The 16,729-nt window shown below is 35.5% G+C and overlaps 1 protein-coding gene across 4 annotated transcripts; it reads left to right on the top strand.

Annotated features, from left to right (window-relative positions):
• The first annotated feature begins 5,814 nt into the window (after positions 1 to 5,814).
• LOC121244436 (serine/threonine protein phosphatase 2A 55 kDa regulatory subunit B beta isoform-like) lies at positions 5,815 to 15,859 on the top strand. 4 transcript variants are annotated; one of them, XM_041142508.1, is made up of 14 exons: positions 5,815 to 6,223; positions 8,705 to 8,808; positions 9,039 to 9,137; positions 9,256 to 9,375; positions 11,165 to 11,374; positions 11,752 to 11,843; positions 12,184 to 12,302; positions 12,700 to 12,823; positions 12,979 to 13,102; positions 13,879 to 13,947; positions 14,051 to 14,142; positions 14,249 to 14,326; positions 14,547 to 14,614; positions 15,001 to 15,859. In XM_041142508.1, the coding sequence occupies exons 1-14, from the start codon at positions 6,121 to 6,123 to the stop codon at positions 15,135 to 15,137; spliced, it is 1,539 nt and encodes a 512-aa protein (XP_040998442.1). In that variant the 5' UTR covers positions 5,815 to 6,120; the 3' UTR covers positions 15,138 to 15,859. The 4 variants fall into 4 exon arrangements, with proteins under 4 accessions (XP_040998442.1, XP_040998445.1, XP_040998446.1 ...); XM_041142510.1 differs by having other exon boundaries at positions 5,816 to 6,223; positions 11,165 to 11,371; XM_041142511.1 differs by lacking the exon at positions 12,184 to 12,302 and having other exon boundaries at positions 11,752 to 11,860.
• The last annotated feature ends 870 nt before the right edge of the window (positions 15,860 to 16,729 follow it).

The following is a 16,729-nucleotide window of genomic DNA, read 5'->3' on the forward strand; positions in this document are numbered from 1 at the left end:
GGATGTTAAAAAAATACTTAAAAGAAAATAATAAAAAAATAAAAAAACTTGAAATACACTTGAATAATAGATGGGTATGTAATATGGTAGTAAGCGTATCACTACCATTTTTACAATGGGGTCTTGCATATTCTTATTTTCCTCTTGTATAACCCCCTCCTCTTCCTTCATCTTTCGCTCTTCTCTGGTCACGCAATCAATGTTTTAAATTAAGTTGAAATAAAATATTTCAACATCGATGTATTTCGGTGTATCATTTTAAGATTAATTATATATTATATATAAATATTTATATGTATATATAAACTAATAACTAATAAAATAAATACATATATATATATATATAAATGTGTAATATATGTATATATATGGAAGAATTGAAGATTTATAAAATGAATATATGTTGACAAAATTACAAACTTGAGGGAGAGAGTTGAGACGCTTGAGTGTGAGAGAGAGAGAGAGATAGAGAGAGAGAGAGGGGGGGGGGTTGGGGGAAAATGAAGAATGAATGCTAATTCTCTACATGAGATTCTATTTTTTAATTTGCTACAATCCTTACGTGTCAACTCATTACTTGTCGGTGTAAAATAGGAATGCCACCTATCCGTGGTATCGTCTTTCTTTTTAGATAAATGATTTGTACAAGTCTTAAATAGACAAGCCCTATACAAGCCCTTTGTAAAAAAGTAGATCCCACTTTAAAAGTATAAAAAACTATTATTTATTAGTGAGACCTATTATTTTATAAAAGACTTGTATGATACTTGTCTATTTGAAACTTGTATCTGGCATTACTCCTCTTTATATATCACAAATCACTGTATGCATCAACAGTTGTGAGCTTAGCAATATTTCAACTTTCAAGGCCGACCAAGCTATAGAGCGTTTTCCTCAAGTTTGAGCAAGAGCATGATGCGAGCTAAGAAAGGGGTCTGTCATTAATGGAGAGAGATGTGTTTGGTTTTGACCTTCCATTTAACATTTAAGGTCTCGTTTTGAATTTAAAATCTAATTCGACTCATCTCATCTCATCTCATCTCATCTTATCATTACAATTTTCTCAAATTATCACATAAAATATAATAAATAATTTAATTTTTTCAAAATTTAAAATAACTTTATCAAATTCACACATAAAAGATAATAAACAATTTAACTTTTATTCTATTATTCACAAACTATCTAAACTCATATCTGAATCCTAACCACTCCAAGTGGCCCATGTACATTCAGAGTAAGCTTGGCCATGTTGCATGTTGTCCAATATTGCTCATCTTTAATTGCTTACTTGAATTTGATTAGTTTTGGAGAGAGATAAACAAATCCTGTAAAATAGGTTTAATGTTGTTTGCAAAGATTTTTAGATAATGTGTACACCACGTGAATATTTAATACTATTTATTTATCTTCTCGTAGTGAAAGACTGATTATTGGATAATACATGAGTAGACTCAAAGAGTGTGAAGTGATCGGTACAAATGAAGGATAACATTGATTAAACAAAAGAATGAGCTCTAGCATATAGAGAGGACCTCGCCATTTTAAAAAGTAACCGTAGAAACTGTGGAATCCATGATTTTTTTATTCATTTAGATTCATTACTCTGTATTTTTATTTAATAATTTTTTTTAATATCTAGTATAAGCGTCCATATAATTTCTTATTATTTTTATTTCAAAGTGAAATGCCTAGGAGAAAAAAAAAAAATAATGGTTGGATGTGTTGGACAATCGAATTTGGTTCAAGTAATTAAAAAGAATCTTAATTGATCACTATCTACAAATACTATAAAAAAAAAAAATACGCTACTCTAACAAATAATAAAGTCGAGTTTGGAATATGGTACAAAACATACATAAAATAGTCGTAATTTATGTATAAATATGAAAAATATATGAATAATAATTTATTTTCCATCACAACCACCGTACCCTTCCATTTAGGGCTGTAAATGAATCAGTTTGTTCAATAGCCCGCTCGTTACTCGCTCGGTTAAACTCGAATCGAATTGGACTCGTGAAAAAAAAAAACTCTTTCGTAAAAGCAGATACCCACTTGAATTGTAAATGACACATACCAGACAAAACTCGACTCGACTCGACTAAGGCTTGTTAAGGCCCGCTCGTTTATACTCGAGTCAACTTGTTAGCTCGACTTGATTAAAACTCTTTCATATATTGATAAATATATATGTATATATACACCTATGTATATATACATATACATAAATATATATGTATTAATAATATATATAGGCATATAATATATTATTATTTTGGATAAATATCAACTAGCTAAATATTAATTATTTATAAATTTTTTAAAATTTTAAAATTTAATAGATGTTCATCTACTTGTTAGTTGTATAAATTCAATATTAGATTTTTTAATTTATCAATTATTAAATCTTATTCAATAAATTAAAAAATAAACAATTCGAGCGAGCACGAGCTCGAGTTAAAAGTTTAGCTTATCGAGTCGAACTTGAACAAACAATAAAAAAAAATCTTAAGCTCAGGCTCGAGCTCGAGTATTGGCCTTGCAAGCCAAAAACCGGTTCGACTCGACTCGATTACAACCCTACTTCTATTGCTACTACAATTGAATGATATGAAAGTATAGAGATAAGAATAATGATATACACACAACACATTGTACAAATATATTGTAACACCCCGTATTTTAGTGTATTTTTACTGAAGGAATTATTTTTATGTAATTAAAATAATTTCTCTTATTTTAAATTGGTTGGATTTTTAGTGAGTTTATTTCTATGATTTTTATTTGGTGGAAATTATTTTTATATGCTTTCTTAATATTTATTTATTGTTATGCATTTAAATTGCTTTTAATATTTAAATTAATTACTGTGGAATTTAATTATTTCAATTTGACTTTACCATTACGTTTAAATTATTTTATTTAACTTGTGGTTTTAAAATCGTTTCCGTTGGATCATTTTTGTGACCCAAGTTATGAGGATTGGACCTCATTTCTTTTCCCTCTATTTTTTCTTTTCCTTTTCTTTTTTTTTTTCTTTTTCTTTTTCCTTATTTTTTTCTTTCTTCCCGTGCGGACGTTTCTCTCTCCTCTTCTCTCTCTCCCCGCGTCCGTTTCTCCCCCCACCAGCTGCGCCGCCGTCCGCCGGCGGTGGTCGACACCGCCCGGCTCCACCGCTTCCCCAGCCGCCGGCCGTCCTACCCCACCAATATCACCGTCGTTCGTGCCGCCGTTAGCCTCCACAAAGCCCACGAAACCCACGACGCCGCGGCACATTTTCCTCCATTGCGCCGCCGTCGCGCCACCTCCGGCCACCATCTTCTTACCACTTCATCCCCGGCCTCTTGGCAACCCATTGGACCCAACCCCAGCTCCGATCCGTCACCGGTGAAGCCCCACCAAGTCCATCTCCGATTTGCACTTTTTTGGCCTAAAACCACCCCTTGCGCCGCCACCCACGGCAAACCACCACCACCACTAGCTTCACCGACCTCCCTAGGCCCTACCCTATCAATCTTGGGTCTTCGTTTGTCCTCGTTGAAAAATGGGTATCTGTGACCCACGGCCACAGTGTATTTTACACTGTAGTGTTGCTCAAACGTCGCCTTTTTCTACTTCGCGATCCTCGAAAAATTATTATATTGCACTGTAAGTATTTCTCCAAAGAACTTTCGTAATTTAAATGTATTTTTGCACTAACCCATTTCACTGTATTTTTGGCATGCCGGACTGAGTCCGAGGAGTTCGGGGGTCGGATGGATTTGTGATTGGAGTTGTTTGGTTGGATTTGATTGGATTGGTATTTGTTGGTTTGGATGTTGTGTTGGTACATGTGCATTTCATTATTTCATGCATGATCATGTTTGTAAAAGAAAACTGGGTTTTCGTGTATTGCATTCATGTTCATGTGCTTTGAAAAGCTATGATTTTATGTGTTAATATTTTTGGTGCGTGTGTATCACGACCCCAAGCCGAGATGGGGCATTAACTCGGTGGAGCTCCTCTGGTTACTCGAGAGCGGAATATACTGAGTAACGTCCCCTGGATTGTCGCCGGGCGACAATGGGATCGGACGAGATGGTCTCGTGCCGACTCCGTGGTCCTTCTGCTGGCGGGGACTAGAGGATGTCTGGCCACGTACGCGCTGGGCGCGGAACTGGGTATCGCTCGTTGCGTAGTGTGAGTGCTTGGCCACGTACGCGCTGGGCGCGGAACTGAGCACCGCTGCGAAGCCAGGACGTGCGGATGGTCCATAGGGGAGACCATGGTGCATATGGAAATAATGCATGGTGCATTTGGGATTAATGCACTATTTTCTGGGAAAATAGTGCGAGTTGATTTTTGGGTAAATCATTTTCTGGGAAAATGATTTACGGATAATTTGGACCAAAATGGGATTTTGGTGTGTGTTGGAAATTTATCATTTTCGGGGAAAATGATGTTTTGTGGAAAAATGCATGTTTTCATGTGCATGCATGTTAGTTGCGTTTAATGCATTTTGTATTACGTTGTTGTTTGGGTTATACTTACCTGCGAGACCATTTTGTGGTGTCGCAGATTTGATGCTGATGAGGAGGAGGAGGGCGAGCTTGAGGAGACGGCTCCGCCTGACGAGTGATCTGGGATCACTCGTTTGTACATTTTAAAACTATTGTAAATTATTTTATGAATGACTGTATAACTGCTATTTAAATCTTTACTGATGTTTGATTGTAATTAAATTCTGGTACTTAGTTGACTATCCGCTGCGTTATTTTATTTGAACACTGTTGCATGTACACACACTGGCACTTCGTTGGGATGCGTGACCGTGTTGTCACCATCCTGGCGTCTCGATCCCTGTGTATTTATATAAGGGGGATTGGGGGACGCCACATATATTGTATAATAATATTATAAAATGAAGATATTTTTGTATAATTATATTACTTTTATAAGATATTTTATAAAAATACTATTCATTTAAAATATAATTGTTTAAAATATTATAAAAAATATTATGTATAAATTATTTTACGAGAGATAAAAACGTTATCATCTAACACAAATACACTCATGTTTGACTTCGTGACTTCTTTTTGTTTCCATCATGTTTGACGTGTAGCAAGCACTTACACGTGTCAAAGAGTAATTCGCAAGAAAACACATCTCTCTCTCTCTAGATATGCATTGTAATCTAAGGTGAGAGAGATAAGGTAGGGGTCAAAACATGTCGTTTTCGTAGGCTTGACATAATATTCCATTCCAAATTTCCAACTGTCAGCCTCTCTACTTATTTCCTAATTATAAAATTTGAAAAATAATATACACATAATATTTTTTACAATATTTTATAAAATTACATTTTAAATGAAAGATATTTTATAAAAATTATATTATTTTACATAAAAACATTCATTTTTTTGCTGTAAATAAATACATTCATTTTAAAACATAATTATATAAATAATTTTAAAATGATTGTGTATATATTATTATTTATTTTATTTATTTACTACTCAATACAATTTAAATAATCAGATTAATAAGTATTATTAAAAATAAGATGAATAATAATATTTTGTAAAATAAATAAATAAATAAACACGTAATTTTGATAGAAAAAAATTAATTAGCAAATGAATAAATACCTTGCAATTATTATAATATTTAAGAGGTATGAGTGCTTTAAAAAAAAAAGGAAAAAAAGAAGTGTTAAGGTAAGCAATCAGCCAAAAGCCCTCCAAAAGCGACGACGTTTACGTTGCTCCGTCGTTGTTTTCCATTTTTATTTTTATTCTCATCCAAAAAAGAGAATAAAAATAAAACTAAAAGTTGGGGAGAGAGGAGAGAGAAATCTTCATTGAATTTTTTCATCCGACGCACGAGACACGGACATTGAACTTCAGAGAGGAACTTCGTCGTCGTTCGAGTCCGTACACTTAATGGTGGGAGAGGATGATGGTGAAGGGCGAGACTGCATTTCCTGAATCAAATATATTTCTATAGAAAATAAACCGAGTCTCAGATCGACTGCTTTTGTGGATTTGAGTTACGTATTTTCTTACCCTTTTTTTTACCAATTTGGTCCGGGATTTTGCGAGAGAGAGAGAGAGAGAGAGAGAGAGAGAGAGAGAGATGCTCGACGGAGGCGAAGGAACGGCTGCGGCCACGCAGCCGCTGGAGTGGAAATTCTCGCAGGTTTTCGGGGAACGGACGGCCGGGGAAGAAGTTCAGGAAGGTTCGATTTTCCAATTCCGTTTACGAAACAATTTTATTTTCATTGATTATTATATTTTCTTGATGTGCACTTATTTTGTTGAGTTACCGATTATTTTTCCATATTTCTTTTTGGTGAGCTAGATTTGCACATTCAAATGCTAAAGTAATATGCGAATTTGATAGATAGAGTGGCTTTTAGTTTTTGGATAGAATTTAACAGGCTATTTTCATTTTATGTGAACCACTTTGTGGTTAGCCCTTCGACGCGTGGTGGGAAATAATATAGGTTAGGTGAGAGTTATTATGTTATCATGGTTTACTGTGGTGAGATAATTAGAACTTAAATTACTAAAAAACGTATTAATTTGTTACTAATTGGGCTGCTTATGTCAACATTCGTTGTCCAAATTTGATCGTTGGTAATTGATAATTGTTTTTTGGTTGATTAGTAATAAGACTTCATTAAAAGGCGTAATCAAAGTACCCAGGAAGAATACAAGAAATATATACCTAGAAGGAGAAAAAGAAACAAGAATATCATGAAAGTTAAGTCCGCAAGTTACTTAAAAAAAAAAAAAAAGAGGTTAAAGTTCGTTGGTCTATTGAAGCTATTCAAAGGAAATGAGCGTTGAAAAAGAAAGCTTTGAACTCCTCCCGTTTGCATTCCTCAAAACTCCTACCATTCATTTTTGTTCAAATACACCATATGAAAGCATGCAGGAACCGTTTTGTGGTTGTCGCTTAGCCCTCTCCAAGTATAAAATAAGTCCTCTAGTCTTTTGGGCATGAACCAAACAAACCAACATGTTTGAAGAAGAAGTCACTCACAAGCGCGCTAGCAATCTCACAATGGAGTAAAAGATGATACACAGATTCTCCTCTTCTCTTACACATGCAACACAAATCAACCACTACAATGTCTCTTTCCTTGGGTATCAATGGTGAGAATCTTGCCTAGAGAGGCTGTCCAAGCAAAAAATGCAGCTCATGAAGGAACCTTAGCCCTTCAAAGGCCTTTTAAATAATGGGGTTATTTTTAGAAGTAAGAACCGTTTTGTGGTTGTCGCTTAGCCCTCTCCAAGTATAAAATAAGTCCTCTAGTCTTTTGGGCATGAACCAAACAAACCAACATGTTTGAAGAAGAAGTCACTCACAAGCGCGCTAGCAATCTCACAATGGAGTAAAAGATGATACACAGATTCTCCTCTTCTCTTACACATGCAACACAAATCAACCACTACAATGTCTCTTTCCTTGGGTATCAATGGTGAGAATCTTGCCTAGAGAGGCTGTCCAAGCAAAAAATGCAGCTCATGAAGGAACCTTAGCCCTTCAAAGGCCTTTTAAATAATGGGGTTATTTTTAGAAGTAAGGACGTTAAATAGAGTGTGGACTGAGAATCTAAACCTAGTAGAATATAGTTGATGAAAGAATATAGGGAAGGCATCTATTTTTGGCATTGTGTCCAACCACAAAGTGTGAAAAGAAACTTCCCTCATCCTTTCCTTATGAATTTCCACACCCCAACCTGATATGACCCTCCATCTGCATGAGAACACCAATTGCCCCGTGTACTGCATACTTAACTTCCACCACCGAATGCCTTAATGCCATTCTTTCCTTGGCTAAGCGTCGTAGCCATTTCCCCAATTGCTTAGTTAAAAACCAGCAAATTCTTAACCCCCAACCCTCCCGAGGGAGCTGGAGTGCAATTCTTGGGTCCAGTTGACTTGATGAATCTTGGCTGCATCCCCAATACCATTACCACCCCACAAGAAATCCCTCTGACGCTTCTATATGCAGTTTTCCATACTCACTGAGAGGGGGAGCAAAGACAAGTAATAAGTGGGTAGATTAGAATCATTAGATAGACTGCTTTTGATCAAGTTGAGCTGGCCCGCTTTTGACAGACTTCCACCCGTGCAGTGTACACTTCATCTTCATCAGAATGTCATCCCATATTGTTTTGGTTTTGAAAGATGTCCCAAAGATAGTCCCAAGTCTTTCATTGGTAAGGCTACCACACTACACCCAGGAATGATAGCTAGATCACCTATCTTTGCAATGTCCCTTACAGGACCTAGTACAGATTTGGTTAGATTAATCTTCAAACCTGAGGTATTTCATTGTGTATGAGTAAAAGACTAGAAGCAGCTGAGTGGTTGGGTAACTGGTATTGCATCCTTAATCTTGCTAGGTGGCCTAGGCCTGTTAATTATGCACCAAAGGTTTTTTTAAAGTTTGGTGATGGTGGTTATTAACTCTACGAGTTGAAGGGTAGGGTTTTTTCCCATTATATCAGTCTGCTTCTTAATAGCGATTGGACATAGAATTAATTGGAATGAAGTTTGGTTTTGTATAATGTATAATGTGTCATAAGGCATTTTCACTTGATGATTTGGTTTGATACATTATTCTTCAATTTATTTCTCCAAATGACTATAGTGTTTGAGAATGCTACTGATTTGAACTGTTTGGTTGATAAATATTCTATTTTCAGTGGATATCATTTCTGCTATTGAGTTCGATAGAACCGGGGACCACTTGGCTACCGGAGATCGTGGGGGTCGGGTGGTTCTATTTGAGAGAACTGATGCAAAGGATGTAAGTTTGCCATTTATTGTGACTTTATTGTTTCTATTTCTTCTTCCTCTTAACTAGGTGTTTCTCTTGTATTTATCATGTGTACTCAGGCTTTGCCTAGTCTTCTATTTTTATTTATCAAATAAAAAAAGGATGTAAGTTTGTCAATTGCTTGCTTATATTTTATATTTTTTTCTTGTTTTAGAGTATTTTTTTACCCATAATTTTTTATGTACACATATAATATGTAGCATGGTGGACATAGAAAAGATCTAGAGATGATGGATTATTCAATCAGTAGGCATCCTGAGTTCCGCTATAAAACTGAGTTTCAGAGCCATGAACCTGAGGTAATGCTTCTATGGCTTTCTCGTGATTATTATTTTTTATTTGCATTAATTTATGGCCTCATTGCTTGAATATGGATTTTAATCATTTTTTAATCCCTGTTTATCTTCCTAAATACAGTTTGACTATCTTAAGAGCTTGGAAATTGAGGAAAAAATCAACAAGATTAGATGGTGCCAGACAGCTAATGGTGCTCTATTTCTTCTCTCCTCCAATGATAAAACAATAAAATTTTGGAAGGTAGGGCAAGGGACTTTTGGAATTTAACATCTCATTTATAGATGAATTGCTCTTGATGTTTTATTGAATCAAGCAAATAGGCATAGTCCAAGCACACATGTGAATTGCTCTTGATGTTATACTCATAAATTCATGAGATGCAATACTGTATTTTATAAGTACTCCACAAACTAAAATGCCATCATGTGACATGGGACGACTAATTTAGGTAATCTGTGATGTTTGATTGTAGTGGCTTGGGTTAGGAGGATTTGCTTGTCAAGGAGGTTTGTTTTGTTTGAGGATAGTAGAAGGAAGGGTTACTGATTCTGGAATAGGGGGGACCAGTAAAATTATTCATCTGGTTTGCATATTTAAGTAAGTGATTGGCAAAGGGTAGGAAATATATATATATATAAATATATATATATATATATATATACGGTCTTAGGGTTCTGACAGGGTAAAGGAAAGGGTGTGTTTAGGGTTACCAAAGAAGTCAGAAAAAGCTGAGATTGAATCTGCCCACAGGTTGTGAACATTGCTCGAGAAAGCAAAGAAGACTAAAAAACACTCTAGGCATACAATCCTTCCATAAATCAATAGGTTCAGTTTTTATTAACAAACTTTGAGTTATTTGAGGACAAAGGCTCACAAGACTCTAGATCTTAACCTTTCCTTATAGGATTAGGACTCCAACTTTGATCAGTAAACAAACTCCTAAGTGGGAAAGCAAGACATGAGTATGTATCCAATTCTAACTTTGACTTTTCCTATTGTACAGGATTGAATGACATGATTAATAAACAAGAACTGTAAAATAGGATTGGAATGACATGATTAAGGAATTAAGGGGTAGCTAGATGTGATTCCGCATGATGCATATGATAAGAATAAGGGTATGTGGTGTATGAGGATCCCACATTGCTTGGGAATGAGAAATGAGAAGTTCTTACTCTTTATGATGTTCCAATAGGACTCCAATTGTATCAATGACTAGTCTTTTTAGAGTATAGGCCGTGTGGTTTGGGCCTTCCATTGGAGCGTTACAAATGGTATCAGAGCCTATCCCAACTAGGAATGTAGGACTTGAGCCTTGCTGCGATCTACAATGGGCTGACCCGACTAGGAGGTCAGGAAATAACTGGGCCAAGAAATAACTCACATAAAGTGGATAAGTTATAAAGGTAGTAATGGGTTTGGGCTTTTATAAGCGACACTATGAAAGATTCAAATGTACCAGCCTTTTTGAGGTTTATAGCACATATTTGACTAGCGCTTTCCCTAAGTTGTTACTCTTTTTTCCCATTGGAGTGAAATGATTAACTGTACTAGTGGTGAGCTTAGGATTAGGAGAATTTGTGGGTCCAATAGTTTGTGATTTTAGAAGAAAGGGTTAAGTATGTGGGTATCAGTAAAAGTTTTTATTTTAGGGTTTGTTTCTTTGATTAATTTGTGGGTGAAGGCATAGGAATACATGGTTTCAGGGTTTTGATAGGGAAAAGGCACTTGATTTAGGGTCATGTAAAATATGAGAAGCTGAGATTGAATGATTCTGGTGGCTGCAAACATAATCAGAGAAACGCAACTGAAACTAACAAGCATCCTGGGTATACAGGCCTTTCATAAATCAAAGCGCACATTTTTTATTAATTTAGTCTGAATTATTAGTACAAATACAAATTCATATATGAATTTTAGATCTTAACTTCTTCTAATAAGATCAGAATTACTACTTTGGATGACATTGGTTCCATGGGAGTTTCTGATCAGTGGTGTTTCCTGCTGCTGTTGATTCAATGTTGGGCAGATCCAAGAGAAGAAGGTCAAGAAAATATGTGACTTCTATGTGGATCTATCAAGAGCTATGGGAAATGGTCCAGTTGTTTGTTCAAGTATGTCAACAAGCTCTAAACCATGCATGGAGAATGGAGGGTGTAATGAGAGTCCCTTTGATTACACAAGCATTGAAACTTCTCTCCCATCTGGGGGCATCCCGTCCTTATGTCTGCCCGTGGTAGTTGTTTTCAACTTGATTTACTTAGAGTAATGCTACATACAATCGTGGAATGTGCAAATGCCGCGAAATCGTTTTGAAAAAGAGTGGGGTCTACTATTAAATAATTATTTTTATTTTTTTTCATGTGGGTTCCGTATTTACTCACTTTTTTCAAAAGGATTATGCGGCGCTTGTGCACTCCATAACTGCAAATATCACTTCTCATTTACTTATTCCCCGGCATCAATTTTTTTTGAGCTAAGAAATATTCTGGATTACCAGCTAATAATTATGTCATTGTTGTCTGGCTTTGACCGTTGGCACTTGCATTAACTGAAATCCTGTTACAGTTGTATATGTTTTGCATCCTTAACACTTAGCAATTTTGTGACATTCAGGTGAACAGCCATGAGACAAGCCTTGTGGCTAAATGCCGAAGAATCTATGCTCATGCACATGACTATCATATCAATTCTATTTCAAATAACAGGTGCAATTCACTTACTGGTAGAATACATTCTTTAAGCTTTTTCTTCATAAATTCTGTCTTCATAGCATGTCTCTTTTATGTTGCATATTCATGATGACATTTGTGATTGCATTTTTACTTGAATATGCTTTATGCCTATTTTGTGAGTCCCTGATAAAAAAGGATGAGAGTTATACATGTTGATTCAAAAGAAGGATTTGGACCTAACTTGAAGTCTTCTTCTATGCACTACGCATGTTGGTAGTGATGCCTGGTTATTATCACTGGAAATGGATGATCTCCTTAGGTATCATGTTCATGGCATTCACTGATTACTTCATATTTTATTTTTATTTTGTAGTGATGGTGAAACTTTTATCTCAGCGGATGATCTGCGAATAAACCTTTGGAACTTAGAAATTAGCAATCAAAGTTTCAATATCGTTGACGTGAAGCCTGCAAACATGGAGGATCTGACTGGTAGAACGGATGGAATCCTGAGTGGCAATTACATGATTGTTAGAACATTTATCATATTTAGTTAAACTATTGTTAAAAGATTTTGAAGTCTAAAATGAAAATTCTATTCTGAATAGATAGATCAGCATTCTTTGTGGTGTCTCTGTTTTGCTTGGTATTTACTTTTTCTATTGTGCATGGTTGTGCCCTGCCTTTCTTAAAATTTTCTTCCTTTCCAGGGTGAGTGGATGAGAAGACATTTTATCTGTTTCTCATTGAATTTCTTCTCTCAGCTGCTGTGTTGGACTTTGAATATGTAGTTATTTAGTCAATTTCATACATAGTTTATGCTAATGTGGTCAAAAGAGCTTTCTATATCTAAATTTTGTATCCATTTTGCTTGAATTTAAATCTGCAGAGGTAATAACATCAGCAGAGTTTCACCCTACTCACTGTAATATGTTAGCATACAGTAGCTCAAGGGGCTCAATCCGTCTTATTGATATGCGGCAGTCAGCTTTGTGTGATACTCATAGCAAACTGTAAGGATCCGTTTTTTCCCCTCCTTACTGCCTTTATCTTTTATTTCATGTTACCAATAAAAGCGTGAAAAATATAAATAGGAGTATTTGGTCCCAATGGTATTTCCTTTAGGTGAAAAGGGTGACTTCATGGATTCAATTCACTATGGGTGCAGGTTTGAGGAACAGGAGGTGCCTGCTTCTCGGTCTTTCTTCACTGAGATAATTGCGTCAATTTCAGATATTAAATTTGCTAAAGATGGAAGATATATACTTAGTCGAGACTACATGACTCTTAAGGTTTGTACTTCTTTTTGCTTCAGTTCCTATTTCCATGAATAATTGGACCTGAAATTGGATCATCAAGCCTAGTACAAAAAATGAAATTACTAAGTACTGGGTGTTTCTTCATACCTGGTATGTGTAAAATAAGTTGATGGCTTTTTGTTAAGGGTACTTCATCTTGTGAATTATTTGATTTATTTTTTATTTCAGGGTGGGGTAAGAATTGACTAGCATTTGGGATGGTCAATGCATGATGTAACTGAAAATAAATGTAACGTGGATTATAGCAAAAGGTGTTAAACTGTGCTCTTAAAATGTCCTTGAATTACTGAGCATGGTTATTACATGGGCCATAGTTGTAGACTTTAATGGCCTCGACTTTCATGACTTTCTTGTCTCTATTGCTTCAACATAGATAGGGCTTACCTTTGTATATTTTCTTTTGTACTCGGGCTATGCTATCATTATTCAATAAAATTGTTTACTTATAAAAAAATAATTACTGAGCATGGTTATGGTTTTATGTAGTGTATATGCAACGAGTAATTTGTGAATGAATTATGATTCAAGCAAAATCAGGTCTCTTTTTAACAAGAGAAAAATAAATTATTCTGATTACGATTGTAAAAGAAGTATCGTAATCCCTTAATCTGCAGTAAGATTAACTTCTTAATGGAATTCAGATTGAATAGATTTGTCAATTCCTTTCTGATCTCCTACTTTTCTCCCTCATTTCATTACTTCTTCTATAGCCTCCTATTTTCTTCTCTCACATGGTTCTTGGTTGACAGCTGTGGGACATAAATATGGATAGTGGCCCAGTTGCAACTTTTCAGGTTCATGAAAATTTAAGACCCAAGGTGACGTATTTCTTTACAAAGCCAGTATTATTACTTGCTGATGTCAAAATGTTTTGATGCATTTATAAGAGTCTAATTTGTTTTAGTTCTTTGCTTTGATCAGCTGTGTGATTTATATGAAAATGATTCTATCTTCGACAAGTTTGAGTGCTGTCTAAGTGGGGACGGACTTCACGTGGCAACAGGTTCCTACAGGTATGCTTTATCTATATTTGCACGATCATTTTTATTACCATTAGTAAAATTCTTAACAATGTCACTGCACCTTAACATTCGATGCAAATTTTTCCTATGATTCCAGCAATATGTTTCGTGTGTTTGGTTGTTCTGAAGGCAGCACAGAAGCAACAACATTGGAAGCTAGCAAAAATCCCATGAGGTATTCTCTGAAAATGTATATCATGCTAGTTTAGGTGTTAACAACGAGACTAGCTGTATCTGCCTGTCGACTAATTCAACAAGCACTCTTTCAGATTGATAGCTGTTGGTACCTGTCGACTAATTTGACAAGCACTCTTTCTGATTGAGTAGCACTAAAAAACACTTCTTCCTTTTGTTTCTATATTAGAAGTGATTTTATTTATTTCATGCACTTCCAGGAGACAAGTCCAAACACCAACCAGGCCTTCTAAATCTCTGGGCCCCCTTCCCCGAGTTCTTAGGCGAGGTGCGTCTTTTCTCTCATGCAACTCTTATATGCTATAGTCCAGGGTCATGAACTTAATACAGGTGTATGGTGAATGCTGTTGTCTGCCCAACCATATTCATTATACTTGTACGTTATGCATTTTGTTAGGCTCAACTGATCAATTGATTCTCTGCCTAGTTTTCCCTATTTGACTCGAATATGTAAGTTTCAACTTCACATGATGATGATTGGTCAGACTATTTTAGTTGATATACCATCTACAAGATGTAGTTCATTTTTAGGACCAATAAGGACCCCAGGAAACTTATGTTGGGAAGTTTCCTTGTCATGCTTGTTTAGAATCCTGTTGTGATGTTTGACTTGTCCCTCTGCATATCTTTTTGTTTTTTTTAATCATTTTACAGGAGCTGATACGTCTGGAGTTGATGTGAATGGAAGTGCTTTTGATTTCACCACAAAGTTGCTACACCTGTCATGGCATCCAACCGAGAACTTACTTGCCTGTGCTGCTTCAAATAGCCTTTACATGTATTATGCATAAAGATGGTACTGGAAGACTTGGATTTTTGACTGACAAAGCTCTTCTGGTTGCTTTGACAAACGTTGCTATGCCTTCCTCCCCAAACAGTGATGTTGAAGCAGCACCATTTATTCGAAATATCTAACACCGATAACTCTCTGCCTTTCTCCAACCCTAGAATTCCAATCTGCAATGTGGAAATTTTCAAGGAAGTAACTAACCTTTTGCTCCTTGCTGACTTGGCATTGCTGTTTTGCTGTTCCTTAATAGGTCAAGGAAAATGTGATATTTGCTTCTCTGCAACTGAAAAGGAAGAAATTTTTTTTTTTGGGGGGGGGGGGGGGTTGTTTTGCGCAATGGTGCTGCTAGTTTTCAGGCCAATGCGGTTCAAACCCGAAAAGCTAGGAGATGGAACTATTATGGTGTATCGATTCTTATCGCTACCGGGGGCGTCAACCTTGTATTATCGAAATTAAAATTATAGGGCTTCTAAAAATGATGTTATCCTGATTATTTCTGCCTGATATTCTAACCATTCTTTCTCATCTTTCAGAAATTGTTGCTTTGTTGTGATCTTTGCCATGTAATAGTAGGGTTGGCTACAGGTCTGGTTTTCCTTCGGTGAGATCAGGGGTTTCTTCCGTATTGTGGCGGTCAGTTCTGTCCTCATCCATTCTCTCTCCGTTTGCCATTATTTAAAGTGCTTCAAATAAGGCCGCAATTATATATGATAACTACTGAAATAATGAACTTCTTGCCTTGGAGGTTGAACTCTTAATGACTCTTATTAGTTGTCTATAATAACTCTTTGTTTATTCCTATTAAGGAGAAATGATAGTTGCAGTCGTGAGTGTGCAAGCGTTATGTAATTATTTTAAAAAAAGTACAAAATTTACAGGAAAAAAATTAATTTTTTAATAGTAAATCTCATTATTTTTTAAAATGATTGTACGACTCTTGTGCATATTTAACTCTGAATGGACGGACTTAAATTCCTGGGATTATCCGTTTGCCTGCCTCACCAATTGCTTGTTTGAAATATGCACAGCTGGTTCTCATTGCCGTGCATGACTTCTGATGTAGTGAGAACCAAAATAAGAGCTATAAAAAATAATCACATTTGTAAGAAAGTAAAATTTAGGAACTACTTTTATTTGTGCCAATCAGTTTCGTCACAGTTTTGAAAAATTGTACCATTAGCGTGTGTACTAAATTGGTTTATGTCTATTTCTATCAATAAAATTTGTTTACTAAAAAAAAAAAAATATATTGTACGTAAGAGTGATGAAATTATGTATTCAAGTTTCGACAGCCTGATCAATTTGGAATCGCGCTAAACTTAATAATAATTAATTAATATCTCAATGAAATTCTAATACTGGCCTTAACTACAAAAAAATAAAAAAAAAATCTTAAAAAAATAAATTTACAGACTGACGTGGGTTAATATGATATGTTAGATTATAAAATTAATTTTATTGTAAAGTAAATCTAATGTATTATATGAAGTCATGCTAGTTTGCGAGTTTACTTTTATAAAAATTCTTTTTGTAGCACTTCTCTTCAATAAAATATAATAAAATCCATTTTTCATGTTTTCTTTGTAGGAGATT

Source organism: Juglans microcarpa x Juglans regia, chromosome 8S (genome assembly GCF_004785595.1).
Source record: "Juglans microcarpa x Juglans regia isolate MS1-56 chromosome 8S, Jm3101_v1.0, whole genome shotgun sequence".
Taxonomy (NCBI): Eukaryota; Viridiplantae; Streptophyta; class Magnoliopsida; order Fagales; family Juglandaceae; genus Juglans; species Juglans microcarpa x Juglans regia.